General features: G+C 40.0%; 1 protein-coding gene across 1 annotated transcript in view; it reads left to right on the forward strand.

The window, feature by feature from the left end:
* ST8SIA1 (ST8 alpha-N-acetyl-neuraminide alpha-2,8-sialyltransferase 1) overlaps positions 1-16,594 on the forward strand; it is a 188,737-nt gene that overhangs the window by 95,817 nt on the left and 76,326 nt on the right. Inside the window, exon 3 of the mRNA XM_066354596.1 lies at positions 15,086-15,195. Coding sequence (XP_066210693.1) covers positions 15,086-15,195 — 110 coding nt within the window. The remainder of the gene's footprint in view (positions 1-15,085; positions 15,196-16,594) is intronic.

The raw sequence follows: 16,594 nt of genomic DNA on the forward strand, positions 1-16,594 counted from the left end.
AAGGGCTGGGGTATGAAACTTGGACTGTCTGATCAAAAGCTTTGTTATTTTTTTTTTAAAGATGTGGGTTCTAGTGAATCAGTTGTTTATTTTTATCACTCAGTCACCTTGAAAGCATTTTAAAGTTTTCCCCCTTTTATATGAAAACTGTTAAAAGAAATGGAGACAGTTCTTTTGAAGCTATTTGAGAAAAAAAATAGAATATAGATATGCAGGCTATAAGAGCCTATATAACACTATGGTTTCCATTGACTTTGAGCTCCCTAGTGGTCCACATTAAAAGGACAAATAAAACCAGTTATATTATTTTGATATATATTTTTAACTTTTTTAAAATTTATTTTTAATGTTTATTTTATTGATTTTAGAGAGAGAGGAAGGGAGAAAGAGAGATAAGAACATCAATCTGTTCCTGTATGTGCCCGGATTGGGGATCGAACCAGTAACTTCCATGTTTTGGTATGATACTCTAACCAATTGAGCCATCCAGCCAGGGCTATTTTGATTTCTATAATAGAGAAATCTAGGTTCTCAAAGGAAAGCAGAAGTACTCTTTGCTCATTGTTTCTTTATTATAGAAATCCAGAACATGATTTTACCACCATTAAATAATTCATGTCATTTACTCTTATCATTCTTGACCAAAGGTCAATATTAGAGACTATCTAGGGAATGGAGTCTAAAGATTTGGCTTTTAGACCTGGCCTTTCTATGATGACATGTATGATTCCAGACAAGTCATGTAACTGTTTTTAGCTTGAATTTTATAAATTTTCAACTCAAGACTATTAACACCTGGTCTTCAGATTTCAATATTATTATAAGAAATGAAGTTAAAATGAGATTATGGATGTAAAAGTGCTTTGTAATGAATGCAATATACAAACATATAATAATGTTACTGTTAATATCTGCCTCATCATTTATGGCATATATGTAGTTCCTTGGCATTTTGTTGATACCAGAAACCAATGGGGAAAAAGACACCAATAGAACAGGGATGCCAGTCAGACCTGTGGTGGTGCAGTGGATAAAGCGTCGACCTGGAAATGCTGAGGTTGCTGGTTCGAAACCCTGGGCTTGCCTGGTCAAGGCACATATGGGAGTTGATGCTTCCTGCTCCTCCCCCTTCTCTCTCTCTGTCTCTCTCTCTTTTCTCTCTCTCCTTTCTAAAATGAATAAATAAAATAAAAAAATAAAATTAAAAATTAAAAAAAAAAAGGGATGCCATAAAAATTTCCAGGCCAATTAATGGGAGAAGAGATAGGTCTCCTGAGTCTGGTACTTAGGGAAATACAAAGTAGTAATGGAGAATGCTACAGATGCTGCCAGTTGTACATTTGTATCATTATAGATGGAAAATCAGTGTGATAAACTCAAAGTGCTATAAGGTAATTTATTTCCAGTGAATTAAGATTATATATGTGAATAATGGATGAATATCCACTATCCTTCAATTGCTCTGTAACTGAGATGAGAAGAGTAGTTCATCACAGGACTTCCAAATATCTGAAGATAGGAAAGAAAAGAATGATTAGAAGTGAGGTAGGACAATGGAGCTGCCCCATGCAGGAGCTGAAGGTCAACTATAAGATGCCTTGTCTCTTAAACTTAGAAAATACTTACAAATCAAGACACTTCTCTAATAAAAATCCACAGGTCATCTATGGTTGGGAACAAAATGAAAATTAAATGTAACAAATGCTTTATCTTGCCATGGTATAGAGCTTTCTAAAATATTTGACCGTGTGTACAGTTTGTATAAAGACTGATTATGGCTCAGGCTTGTAGCTTTTTGGGAACAATGGGAAGGGGTGCATGACACCAGTTACCCCTGGGTCATATCATCCTGTGGGTCAGATGGAGCAATAACGTTTTTCAGGAGCCGTTCATGTTCTACATAACATTATCTTTTTTGGTTTAGTGACTCACAGGGTGTGTTCCTGCAGAAAATGATGGTATGTCATTCTTCTTTCTCTTCAGTTAGTTTCTTTATCTTGGTCTTTCTTACTGACAAAGTTCCAGGTGTATAGAGGAATTTCCATCCTATTTTGATATAGTTCTGAGTGTTTGTTTTCATACCAGGAAGCCTCTGTCTCATTTCTGCTATTGATATTCTCATTTGCACTTGTTAACTTTATTATATATCTCTTAAATGTATAAAGGTACATCTGATTAATTTACAGAGAGGTATATTAACATGGACATTTTCTGTGGCTTAATTTGGTCAGGGAATAAAAAGATATAAATGAGTAAAGAGAAATTTTTATTTTTTTATTTTATAAATAAATTTTTATTAATGTTAATGGGGTGACATCAATAAATCAGGGTACATATATTCAAAGAAAACATGTCCAGATTATCTTGTCATTCAATTATGATGCATGCCCATCACCCAAAGTCAGATTGTCCTTCGTCACCCTCTATCTAAATAGTTTTCTTTGTGCCCCTCCCCCTCCCCTTCCCCTCTCCGTTCTTCCCTCCCCCCCCCTCCCCGGTAACCACCACACTCTTGTCCATGTCTCTTAGTCTCATTTTTATGTCCCACCAATGTATGGAATCATGTAGTTCTTGGTTTTTTCTGATTTACTTATTTCACTCTCTATAATGTTATCAAGATCCCACCATTTTGTTGTAAATGATCCGATGTCATCATTTCTTATGGCTGAGTGGTATTCCATAGTGTATATGTGCCTCATCTTCTTTATCCAGTCTTCAATTGAAAGGCTTTTTGGTTGTTTCCATGTCTTGGCCACTGTGAACAATGCTGCAATGAACATGGGGCTACATGTGTCTTTACGTATCAATGTTTCTGAGTTTTGGGGGTATATACCCAGTAGAGGGATTGCTGGGTCATAAGGTAGTTCTATTTTCAGTTTTTTGAGGAACTACCATACTTTCTTCCATAATGGTTGTACTACTTTACATTCCCACCAACAGTGTATGAGGGTTCCTTTTTCTCCACAGACTCTCCAACATTTGCTATTGTCTTGTTGATAATACCTAATCTAACAGGTGTGAAGTGGTATCTCATTGTAGTTTTGATTTGCATTTCTCTAATAACTAATGAAGATGAGCATCTTTTCATATATCTGTTGGCCATTTGTATTTTAAAGAGAACTTTTTAAATGTTTGTATCTATTCACTCTTCTTCTGCTCATTGACTTGTAATCTTTCGATCACATGGTGGATTGCACAATATTCTTGTCATCATTCATGACTTGACTAGTCACACCCTGTTGTCTGCAGGGTTGAGAAATTTCAAGCAGACCTGCCCAACAGAATGGAGGCCGGGTAGGATAAGAATAGGATAGAAGAGGGAATTTAGCTGTGGGGGGTTAAAGGAAGTCCAGTCAGTAGCCAGAAGGGGTATTTAGATTCTCAGCATAGATCACTGTTAGCAGGAAGCAGAAGATAACGAGGATGAACAGGATGTGCCAGTCGTGTGCACAACTCAGAGATAAGGAGCGAGGAGAACAGGAGCTACACTCAGACATTCAGTTTCAACAATTGACTTCAAATCCCGAGCCACTAATTTAGCAGTTTTAGCAACTGGAAGCTTCCAGGAGGTCCTCGTTAGAAGAAAGCAGGGCCCCACCCTTTCAGAGACTTTGGAAACCAATCACGTCAGAACTTCAAGGGAACAAAGAGGAGGTTGCCAGCATTGGGGTTAAAATTAGGGACTGTTTTAAAAACAAGGCGGAAGCACAGCTCTGAAACTGGGCATGAGCTGGGCACTGGGCAATTGGAAAGACAACCTGGGGCCATGTTTTAAAAATTAGAAGTCAAATTACCAGAGCCACGTCTCAAAGCCAGGGCTGGAAAACACAGGTATTCCCACAGCTTTGGGTGACCACTCCTCAAATCCTTCTCCGAAAGCCGGATGGACCCACATTTCCCAGGGCTTAAGCTGGATCTATAGATGTCCCAGATTTGGGCCCAGGATGTATGTAGAGGTTGAGAATTAGGCCTGATGAAACAGAATTTTTTAGACAAAAACATTAAGTTCCTACCCTCTCGTGGGTCTCGCTCTGTGCGGGCTGACGGGAAGGAGCAGAGGCTCAGGAAGGAAAGATGCTGGGCTCACTGTCACTGAAGACCATCTGCTAGCAGCTTGTCAGAAAAGCAGGGCGAGTCTGGTGGCCACAGTAGGGTACGTGGAATGCAGGTCAATCTGCTGACTGCAGAGGACACAGAATTGCTTTCTGATGATAGCCAACGTCTTATACCCAGAAACTACAATGTGCAGAGCTTCTCTTGCTAAGTTTCATTTTTCCTGTCTACCTAGACTCAGAGTTTTAACTCTGTTCAGAAAAAAAGGTGCTGAGAAAAAGGCAATGGCAAATTAAATGCATTCCAAATCTTTTTTCCTGAACTGATCTGCTATTCCTAAAGCACTGGCTAACAGCTTATATAATATATATAAAATATACATCATTGGATTATTGTGCTTCAATTTTTTTCTCTTCCTAGGATTCGGTCTACTCTGATTTTATATACATTTTGGGTCCAATCTATTCCAGTGATAGTATCTTCACAAAGTATTGTCAACTCCAGACCCATAACTTATGATTTTTTTGGTTATAGCCCGACATAGACTTTGTAATACACCAGTTCAGTAAGAACTGAAGGAACCATAGTTTTCAGGTGCTTCCAGATGCCTGAGATTGGGATTGTTGGAGGATTTATTTAAACTCACAGGCCAGTGATATTTATGAACTCAGAAAAAAATATAGTACTTCTATATGACTCATACAATTTGGTTAAATCAAGAATCTACAAAATAAAATCAGAATTGAAATTAAATTTAACATAAGGATTTTATACATCAGAAGTTCCCTTTCATAATTGTTAATAGTTGTCATCCAAATAACTATGTCCTGCTGTCAGCAAAACTATGACTTTCTAAAATGTTAATGATTCTGTATAAAGCAAGTGCTCAACTATTCATTCATCAAGTATTTATTGAACAACTACTATTGCGTGATAGGGATTGTGCTGATTCCTGAGAGAATCACAGTGAGTAGAAACAGACCCAGTCTCTTGTCCCATTTCTCCCATTGGGAACTGTCTTCAATGTTCCCTGCGGCCAGGGGAGACTTTTCAAGGACCCTTTGCTCTATTATTTGTCTCTCAGAATCCTGAATTTTTCACACAGCCTTATGAAAGGAACTGTTATTTCATTTGAGTCTTTCTCAGTTTTTGGCTAAAAATTCTCTAAAGCATGTATTTTCCTACATGTTTTTGAACACTTTAAGATTTACACTCATCTCTAAACTCCCACTCTGAATAAATATGTTTGCCAGGGCCTTCCTGGGTTCTGGCGTAAAAAAATGCAGACTGGCTACCAGCAAGCCAAATTGGCCCTCAGAAATGTTTGGCTTTTATTGTTTTTTGAAAAAATCATTTGAACTCTATTTGCCAATATTAAAAACTAGGAGATTTCACATAAAAATGTGGGTTTTTAGTATCACTTGGAAAGAAAAATCAGAATATCTAGCAGCAGTGGGTCCCATGCCCATGAACAGGGCATGAGCAGCTTCTGATCTTTTTGGTTTGATCATTTGTCCTTAGTTAACCACAGTCCTTAGCACTCCCTATTGTCTTTTATTAACTAGCTTATGATCTCTGCCTGAATTCTGTAAATATCTGATTTTGCAACTCTAGTGTTCTAGACTCTTTTAGCTCAGCATTGTATCCTTAATCTTCATACCAGGGTTCTGAAAAAGTGAAGACATTTGCTTTCTTGGCTTATATTCCTGGCATTTCTGGGTCAATCAATTAATCAATAAAAACATCTATGTACTTACTCTGGTCATGATAGATAATACTTGAGGACAGTAAGAGTTACTAGACGTCGTTTATGCACTCGAGCATGTTCACAGATGGTGGCTAGTAAATGGTACCAGCTGCTGAGTGTCTAGAGTATCTGGTTAGAGGGAGTGACAATGAGTGCTCTAGTCCTTTTGTGGCAATGGGCAGGATTGTGGATGTGATCCCAGAATACGAGATTGGTCAAGAAAAGCTCTGGGGAAGGGAGGACCTGAGATTGTGTATAAAGTTGGTGGAATATGGTAGGTCACAAAATTGACCTTGCACACGAATTGTGCAGGGAAACTTCAGCCTTCTGAGCTCTGCCCAGATATTCTGTTTCGAGAGGGCTGAAGTGGGACCAAGAGTATAAGTCTTTAATATACTCAAAGGGATTCAAAGGGATTTCGATCTACATGGGTCACACAGTGAAAAAAAAAGAAGAAAAGGTAACCCAAGCAGGTAGGGTGAAGTAAAAAAAAGTGGGAGTTGCAGACTCATGGGACCATTGTGGAATAGTATGGCATTTCCTAAAAAAATTAAAAATGGAACTGCATTATGACCCAGCTAGCCCACTTCTAGGAACATATCCTAAGAATACCAAATTACTGATTCAAAAGAAGAAATGCACCCCCATGTTATTGTAGCATTGTCTGCAATAGCCAAGATCTGGAAACAGCCCAAGTGTCTGTCAGTGGACGAGTGGATTAAAAAGCACTGGTACATTCACACAATGGAATACTACATGGCTATAAAAAAGAATAAAATCTTACCTTTTGTGACAGCATGGATGGACCTGGAGATTATTATGCTAAATGAAGTAAGCCAGGAAGAGAAAGATAAATATATGATTTCACTTATATGTGGAATCTAATGAACACAATAAACGAACAAATAGAAAGAGAGACAGGGTCACTGGGACCAGATGGACAGCTGCCAGAGGGAAGGGGAAAGAGAGGACAGGATAAAAGAAGGTAAAAGGATTAGGCAAAGACATATACATATACATATACATACTATATATGTATATATCTCACACATATGTACAGACAACAGGGTAGAATAGTCAGAGGGAAAGGGGGAGGGAGGACAAAGGGGAGCAAATGGGGTGGAAAGAAACTGCATGGGGCCTGAGGGGCACGATGCGGTGTGTAGAGGGCGTTATATTGAGTGGGACACTTGAAACCATGTCACAACAAATTATAGAAAGCAAAGGTAGGAGTGTGATTGGGGGACCTAGAGGCTATAAAACTCAGCTGACTGTGTGGGGGAGTCTGAGGAGATGGTTAAGGGAGCAGTGCTGGGAAGAAAGAGTGCTCTGGAAACTCCTGTTCCTCTATCTGGCAAGTAAGGGTTACAGATAGTGTGTGTACAGTTGGCCGGGGGCGGGGGTGGGGTGGGGTGGAGGGGACAGCAAGAGCCAGGTCCTGTCAGAGAGAATACCCTCTGCTTGATATCTTCATTGCAAAATGGAATCATTATGCGTGAGACAATGCTTTGTGTGTGTTTATAATTTAATGGTTAATTAGAAGGCAGTTGATCCTGGCCCTGCTAGTTCATGTACTTAGTTAAATCGGATTAACGATGTAATAGTATGCTGTGTTACTGAATAATTGCACACTGTTTATAGTTGAAAACAGAACATATGTCTTAATTCATACTACGTTTTAGTGGAACAACAGGAAGCTAGGGGTCTGGGTTTTTGCCCCAACACCTCACATAGTGACTGGTACATGGCTGGTTGTCAATAAATACCTGCCACACGTTCTTAACTAAAATGTGCTTGATGTTTGGAGTTCTTTGTTTCTGAAAAAAAAAAAAAATGGAATTTGATTAGATGAGTGGTTTTCTGCCCCCATCGAATTCTTTGGGGTGTCTTTAAGTATCACTTTCAGAAATATTTTTATTGTTTAATGGGGTTTTTCTGCCTATGATCTTGACTATCATTGCAAAACAAACAAAATAACATCAACGATAATAACTTTGAAAGTCTCTGAAGTATTGAAAAAAATGATTTGATTTGATTCCACACATTATTTACAAGCCACTGTGCACTGCTTAATACCTAATTCTCATGACTCATTGAGTATAAATGGATTTTAATGTTCCTCTGATCTGTTTCAATTTTTGAGCATTCCTTGAACTTGTAGGGGATCTTATTGAACACAATAGTTGCAGACACTCTACAGATCTTAAGGATGAAGAATAGTTTGCTAGATAGACGATGGAATTGGGAAGGTGGGGAGAAGTAAGGGAGGAAGCATTATAGCAGCATCAACAAAAGTAGGAACACAAAGAATTTAGACTGTGTTGGAAGAAACACAGGTAAATAAAACCGAGTGGAGAGAATATGGGGAGTGAGATAAGAATGAGCAGGGAGTTTGGGGTGTTGCTGGGTCTTGAGTGTCTCAATGAAGGTCTCAGTCATTTTGTCTGTGGAAAGGGGTAAACATGGTACATTCTATACATTTCTTTTTCTGGGGAGTGGTTTGCACTAGCCTTCATTTATTTAAAGATTTTTGAAGGATAACATATCTGAAGAACTGCTCATATTTAATGTGCAGAATTTGATGTGTTTGGACATTGGCATGCACCTGTGATACCATCATCACCTTCATTTTAGAAGAATAACTGGTATATGAGAGTGTAGGATGACGCTAGGCAGGAACTAGAAGCTGACTAAGTTGAGAGCCGTTTTTTTAAATACAGGGCGGGGTAAAAGTAGGAGTACAGTTGTGAGCACGTGAAACACAAGGTTTATTCTTGTATTTGTGCGCACAGTGGTACACCTACTTTTGCCCCGCTCTGTATTTACACTGAGGGTGGACAGAGGAGGACAGAAGAGCTTCTGCAGAGGAGTGTTAGGATAATATTAAGAGATAAGCAAAATTGACCCCAAGAGCTCTAGGCTGAGAAAATGTTGGCCTATTAAAAATAAAAATAACAGTTATTGATCACTTACCTTGTGCCAGACAGAACCATTTAATCCTCACAACAACTGCAAGGCGGGTGCCATTATTACAAATGAGAGGGCTGAGGCTAAATGGCTTGCCAGTCAGGACTCGGATGCAGGCAGGCTGGCTCGAGGGCATGTTCACCCACAGGAAGACTCAGGGTCTGATTCTGCAGGAAAAGGATCCCTCAGGGGTACTTCTACCTCCGGTGTTGAGAGTACAAAGTTTAGCTGTGTCATGAGGCTTAGCTTCTGCTGCTGCTGTGGCCATTTTCTGCTTCCCTACTGAGAACCACTGGCCTCTACCTTTGAAATATTGTGCATGTCCTTTATATTTCCTTTTTCTCTCCACCATGAAGAAACACTGCACAGGCCCAGGCTGGGTAGTTCAGCTGCTTAGAACACCATCCCTCTACCAAGGTTGTGGCTTTGATCCCCCGTCAGGGCACATGCAAGAATCAACTAATGAATGCATAAATAAGTGGAACAATAAATCAATGTTTGTCTCTAAAACTCAATAAAATTGAAAGCCAACCAACCAACCAACAGACTAACAAACAAAAACACTTCATGGTTTTGAGAACTCTTGAAATGTGACCAATCTCTGGCCTTCAGTCATAGCCTTCCGTACTGTTTGGCATTCATGAGTCAGAAACAACCTTAGTAACAAATTTCAGCTAACAAGGAATGGATTATGTTTAATAAGTCTTTTGAATAGTCACATGAATTGATGTTATATTTGGCTTCCGGAGATTATATGCAGAATGACAGATTATATGTGAAAAATACATAATACTCCTTGTAATGCTTATTACTTTTTGTAATGGATTGAGTAAAACTTTTAATAAGAAAGTAGTACCCATTATATAAATATCCCCATCTTTCAATTTTCAGAGATGCATCCTGTGTACAAAGAATATTAATACTGCCCTTATCCTTTCAAAATCTCAATTTTATTAGTGGAATGGAGAATGCAAATTAGAGCAGCAGTGTTTGGGAAATTTGTTTTCGTGGATTCAAAGATGGTAGGAATGTGCAAATATCTGTAATCAGTACTTATAAATATATATCTCAAGTTTTTGTCTATAAGAAATATATATATTTCCAGGCAAAGAAATATATATCTCCAGGCAAAGTTTTCGGTAATGTTTTTTCAAGTGTTCAATGATATCTGTAATGAGAAGCATTTGTCTCTAAAGTAAATCACTTACTGGATATTTTCATCATGAAAATATTTCCACATACAAAGTAAGAAAACAGTTGAAATTTTAATTTGGACTTCCAAGGGGCTAGTTAGGTGACTCAAAAAACAAATACATATTCGCTTATATTCTGGAAGGGACCAAGGCTGCTTTTGATTCAGCTGCACCTTGTCATTTTTTTGCCTGCTTAGCTGGGCGCCATGCTTACTAAGAATTTGTTTGTGGGAAGTTGCCAATCCTTGGCTGAAATAATAAAGTGAGGTACAAAGATAAAGATATGTGCCTCTGAAGAATATTGTTAAAGGGCTGGGGGCTTAATTGATGCACTGGTTAAAACGTAAGTAGGTCCTTAAGCAGGGCAATACAATTAAATATGTCATGGAGGGCATAATTAGATGGGTGGCCGCATGGTGTAATTACATTCATAAGAAGGAGGCTGTAATTAGATGTGAGGCAGGGGGTGTATTTAGATGCCTAGGTTGAAGATATAATTAACATACGGGGGAGAAATTAAATTTTGTGTGTCGGTGGAGCTTAATTATGTGTGGGAGTCCATGTGGATATGTGGGTGAGGGTACATAAAAATGAATGGGTTAAACTGCAGTTAGATGTGTGAGTTCATGTTCTTATGGACAAAAACTTGAGATTTTCATCAATAAGGGCAAGCTTATGTTTTGACATCATGACTAATAGTAGCTGGCATTTAGTGACAGCTTTTCAGGCCACTCTGAAGAATTGCAAATCAAAATCTCTGCTTATCTATGCAGACTTGAGACCCACACTGAACACTGACATTGATTCCTTTTCTTGATAGTGACACTGATGGTGTTCTAAATACTGAATGGCTTGGGAATTTCACTAGCTTTAAAACCGTATTGCATGACAAGGAAAACTTGCTCCCCCTTCCAACATAGATGAGAATTTGGAGGGTGTAGTAGGGCCAAACAAACAGAAGCAAAGAATTTTGAATTGTCAAGTGTAAAAATAAAAGTGCCAACTCTTCTAGCTAAGGTGTAGTTACATGTGTAACAAAATCAGCGAAATTTAGCTTGACAGGCTCCCCCCCCCCCCTTTTTAAACAATAAAGCAATGTTTATTCAAAAGTATTTATGGCATTTCTCCTTTTTCCCCAAGTATAAAAGCACAAAAACATGAAATGTAGGTTGTATGTCAAACAGGAACAGGGAGTGGTAGAGGGAAGCTAGAGGAAGAAGAATCTAGAACAAGGTAGGTGAAAAAGTTATCCCGTGTATCTGAGAACTATACATTGAAACAGTGAGAATTATATGTGATATAATCTGATATATTGTGTGTTAAATTTAAAACATGGAGTCCTTTGGTGTTATCTTCAAAAGCAAGAGAGTGTTTAACAATATAAATTAGTTGCTTAAATTCTTTAAATTAAGGGTATCTAATTGGCTACTGGTCTGCTTAATCTGATTTAGTCTATTGTTCAATTCTCATAAAACTGTGTGCCTTAGCGCCTCCTCCCATCTGTTTAGGGCTTAGGAAAGGTTATATTTAGATAGGATCCTAGTGGGCTGCTGCTGGGATTTCAAAACCTTTTGGCTTCCTTGTGCTTCCTAGAAGCCTAGATTTAGTTTGGTTACTTTTTATAACTGGATGCAAGAACATTATACCTGCCTCCTAATCTCTGCTCTTGTTCTATTGCGCTTCTATAGAATATTTTTTTATTCTTCAATTCTGATTTTGTTTCAATGCACGATGCTAAGTTTTCACACTGTAGGCATGCCTCAAAGGTATCTTCTTTCAAGAACTGTTGTAACATAATTTGTAATCAGAGGTGCTTTTACCAAAATGTTGTGTATCACTGTGAATATAGTTATCACGACATTCTTTAATCCTGTTCTCTATCTACATGGTTTGCCTTTTTCTTTTCCTCCATGCACCTCCTAACTTCTCCCCTGCCCCCAAGGTGAGTTCAGACTTTAACACAATTAGTGATTGAGGGTGGTTAACTCAGTTGCTTAGAGAGGCAGTGTAATTTGCATTCAAGGCATCTTGCTATGTCTATGGGATGGGAGGTGAGCAGGCATGATTGTGCTGGTGGTGAGGTCACTGGCTCTAAGTGCTTAGTTGTCTTGTGTGGAGTGCACGTGAAGAGGAGAACGAAGTGAGGTTTCTCCCATTCCATTGGCCCCTCTTTCTTAGTCTCCTTTACTGACCTGTCCTCAGTCCCTTGGAGTGCCCCAGGATTCGGGTCTTAGCCATCTCCTCTCTGTCTGCACTCATTCACTGTCTAGTCTCCTAAGGTTAAGTACCTGATGTTACTGATCACTCCCAACTTTCTGTCTCCAGGAAAGACCAGTTTTCTGTCTTCTTTGTTGCCTACTTGACATTGCTGTTTAACTGTCTAGTGGGCCTCTCACACTTAACATATTTAAAATTAAGCTCCAGGTCACTCTCCTACACTTGATCTTAGCCAAAAAGGCCAGTAAGTGACCCAGGTCATTCTCCTAAAGTCTGCTCCACTTGTCATCCCCATATCGCAATAAATGGCTAGTCCATCTTTAGAGTTGTTCAAGCCAGAAACCTTGGCATGATTCTTGATTTCCCTCTTTTTCTCCTACCATTTCAACTGCATCAGCAAATCCAGTCAGCTTTTCTTCCAAAATATCTCCAAAATCTGCTTACACCTCACTACCCTACTGCTGTCACCCCAGTCCAAACTACCAAAACCTCTAGTCTCTTGTGACAGGAAGACTCCTGATTGATCTCTTTCTTTCTGCCTATGACATCCTATGACCTGTTCACAAAACAGCAAGTGATTGTTCCAGAATATGGCACATTGCCATTCCTTTGCTTACCATTCATTCAGTGGCTTGATTCTCATCTTAGAGCGAAACTCAAAGTCTTTAACAGACCTTACAAGGCCCTATAGAATTTATCCTCCTACCTCCCCATCAGATCTCCTCTCCCACTCCTGTCTCCCTTGCTTACTCATCTGCAGACACAGTGGGCCCTTTGCTTTTCCTTTCAAACCCCAACAATGTTCCCTCCTCAGGGTCTACAGAGGGCTTCCCACTGATACCGGTAAGGCTCACAACCTCTAGGGATTTGCTCACATGTCTACTTAGAGTTCTATTTAAATCGCAATTCCTCTTCAAAAGCATTTCCTGATCCTCTAATGCCAATGATTTCTTTCTCTCTCCACAGCCCATGCCACCACCTGACATCCTGCTTATTTTACTCATTTACATTTATTGTCATGCATATCCCCACTCCAGTGAAAGCTCCAGGGGAACCAGGATTATTATTTATTTCTTGTTACTCAAGACAATTCCTGAAATAGTAGGCACTTAGTAAGTACTTGTGCAATAAATGAACAGCCAACGAGCTAAATATTTAAAGCTATATCTAACAATTGCTAGAACTAACTAACCTCTCAAATATAGATTTCACACCCTTCTTTCAGGAGTGACTGAGAAAAATGCCACAGGTCATCCTGAATCACCCTGAATGTGAGAGAGGCCTGGCCTCTGCCCAGTCCTGTGTGTGTCTTGCTCTGGAGCTCACTGGACTGGTCTCTGTTGTGGTCATGCAGGGAATTCTTAACTGCTGACAAATGCTTAGACTTTACACTTTTCATATTGTATCTTTATCGACTGTGTTTTCATAACTCTGGTTTGTCCCTTTTACATACTCGGAACCACAGAAGTGATATTGTCCTCTTGTGTTGCATTAAGAGCTAACCTAAGCTACTAATGAAGACAGAGAGATTTCTCTAATTTTTTTCTGGTTTAGTTATTCTATGACTAGACAGGGCTTGTATAGTATACATTTAGGTGTTTATTGCATTTATTCTTTCAGTATTATCCGTGTTATTTACTTCAGCTTCATCCAGGATGGCCTACTTAACATCACTATTGCTATTTTATGTACCAGTTATGTATATTGGAAGGTCTCCCAAAGATCTCCAACCATTGTGCATTGTTTTAGCAAGCAGGAAATTCTGTATCTGGTGTTTCTTGCTGATCTAGCTAAAAAAGACCGAATGACACATTTCACTTCCAGGGGCTATTGCTGGGTTTTGATATTCCCTGGTACTATAAATAGCACTTCAGGGAACACTCAGGTACAGTGAACGTTTTCTTTGCAGTCCAGTTCAATGTTTGCAGAAAGAAAGTCACATGCTGTCTGGTTCAGTTACAAGTCACTTGTTCCTAAATTCTAGACAGACCCACCTAGAGTGTTCAGTTGCTCATGAACACAGCATTGGCTTGCCGCATACTTTAAAAAAATTATTATTTATAGATACAGAGAGAGGAAATGGGGGAGAGAGAGAGAGAGAGGCATTCATTTGTTGTTCCCCTTGTGCACTCATTGGTTGTCTCCTGTATGTGCCATGACTTGGGCTGGAACCCACGATCTTGACATTTTGGGAGGATGCTCTAACTGATGGAGTTAACCGGCCAGGGCCTCGCAGCATACTTCTGTGTCTTTGTGTTTTCTCTGCCTGGCCAAACTGCTCATCCTTTAAGATTCATCTCAAGTGAGAAAGCTTTCTCTGAGTCAACTTGGCAGAACAGCCTCTTACTGTTCTATAGGATTTTCCACAGCATTTGGAGCTTACCTCTCCTATAACAGTTTCAGCATTACATTGCAGTCTGTTACGTAAGTATATGTGTCACTCTCCTCATGTCCCAAATTGTGAATCCTGAGGCCTGTGACTTCTGTATCCTTGCAAGAGCATGGGAAATGCTCAGCAACGTTTATTGAATGACTATGACCAATTATATGAATGAATGAAACTGCATTCAGATTGGGGAATAGAATTCATTTGAATTTAAAAAGATTTCTCTGTGTAGCTTGGATTTTTCTTTTCTTTTTCTAGCAGACACTACCATGCACATTGCTAATTTGATACAAGAAAAAAAATGTTTATTTAAATATCCTTTAGAGAGTTAAAATGTATTTATTTTTATTTCAAAGGAACAGGTTAGTTTGTACCTCACAAACTTCTTGCATCATTCTCCATGTTCCCTTCATTCTGCCCAGTCTTCAGTCAAATTCCTCCGAAGGGTCTGCTGTAAACAATGATTTTGTGAGCAGTTGTGTGTTCTCTGCAGTGAAAACCCACCTTGTTTTCTGTTGCTAGGCAACCCCATTCCAGCTGCCCTTGAAGAAGTGTGCGGTGGTGGGAAATGGTGGGATTCTGAAGAAGAGTGGCTGTGGCCGTCAAATAGATGAAGCGAATTTTGTCATGCGGTAAGAGAGAGCACCCACAGCATGGCCCCGCCTTTTCTCCTTTCCCAACCCTTCCCACAAGCCCTGGGGCCTTGCAGAACGAGTCAGCTGTGATTAATCAGTTGTAGCTGCTAGCTGCTCTTGAGCTTCCAGTCAAGTTCACATACAAGTGAGTTCAGAAAAAGGCCGGGAGAGCAAGGGAATGCGCCCCAGAAAGTGCAGAGCTGAAACAGGTTTAGCAGTCCTGAGCAGAATCACCCCCCCTCCCCCCCAAGTGGAAACGTGCAGACTTTATTTTAGATTACGCAGTCGGATGATTAAAACTTGAAAGATTATTCAGAAGACTCTCTACGAATCAATGGTTAAATTTATTTCTTTAAATCCACATCGTTTTCTTCGGTTTTCACAAAAGCCTTTGTAAGTAGCAGATGGCATTTGAAAAGAGGTTTGATCTGTGCCCCACGAGGAAAACGGAAGGAAGGAGAGGAAATACATTTCGTGCCAGGAGGAAGCTTGGGATAGAGGGCTGAACAGAGTGCTGACCTGTGCCTCACTCCTAGTGGACAAAAGGAGGCTCCTGCAGCGGTGGGGAAAGGAACCGCCGAGACACGTCCAACCCGGGTTAGAGACCACCGGACTGTAGTGACACCCAACCCTACTGTCGAGTCAGTCTGACCAGAAGTGAGGACAGCAAGTGATCGTATTGACACAAGTTGGGGATTACCTGAGTGAAAGGAAAGGACAGAGAGTGACTGCATAGAGGGTCTTGGCTGGAGAGTGTGGGAAGTGACACACCTTGCAGTCTGGGCTGGATAGAAAGTGGGCCTGGAAAGGCATGAAGGAGCAGGAGGGGCGGAGCCAAATGGGGCCAAACCGTAGGGGCCTTCTGAGGCTGGAGGCCGTGTGTGGTGGCGATGCGATGCGGGGGAGGTGCCAGTAAGAGTTGAGTCACCGAATGGCCTCCTGGACAGTATCGTTTCAGAGCTTTCCTTCCCTGGGAGTGCTCCGATGTGTTGTAGGAAAAGAAGACGTCCATTACTGAAAAAAAAAAAAAAAAAAAAAATGAAGGACAGAAAGCTGAGCAAAGGAAGGAGGGGATTTGGTTTTGTGTTCATTTTTAAAGGTAAGAGGTAATGATCTAAAGACAAAGGTAGCTAAGAGAGCACTAAACCACCTCTGAGCTAAGTGGAGTAGGAGAGAGTCAAGCCTTTATTTGAGAGTGTTTCAGGGGCAGCCATGTACCCGAGGAAGGGACAGGTTTTCTCTCACAGAACAAGACTTGAGCTTTCCAAGAAACTTTTTATCTCAATGGTGATGTCTGCAGCAGAGTGGGGAGATCCTGCTATAGCCATCTTTCCTTCAGGGAGATATAGAATGGTATTTTCCTCTCCATTGCAGTTATTATTTTTCAGCAATATGT

Source organism: Saccopteryx leptura, chromosome 1 (genome assembly GCF_036850995.1).
Source record: "Saccopteryx leptura isolate mSacLep1 chromosome 1, mSacLep1_pri_phased_curated, whole genome shotgun sequence".
NCBI lineage: Eukaryota > Metazoa > Chordata > Mammalia > Chiroptera > Emballonuridae > Saccopteryx > Saccopteryx leptura.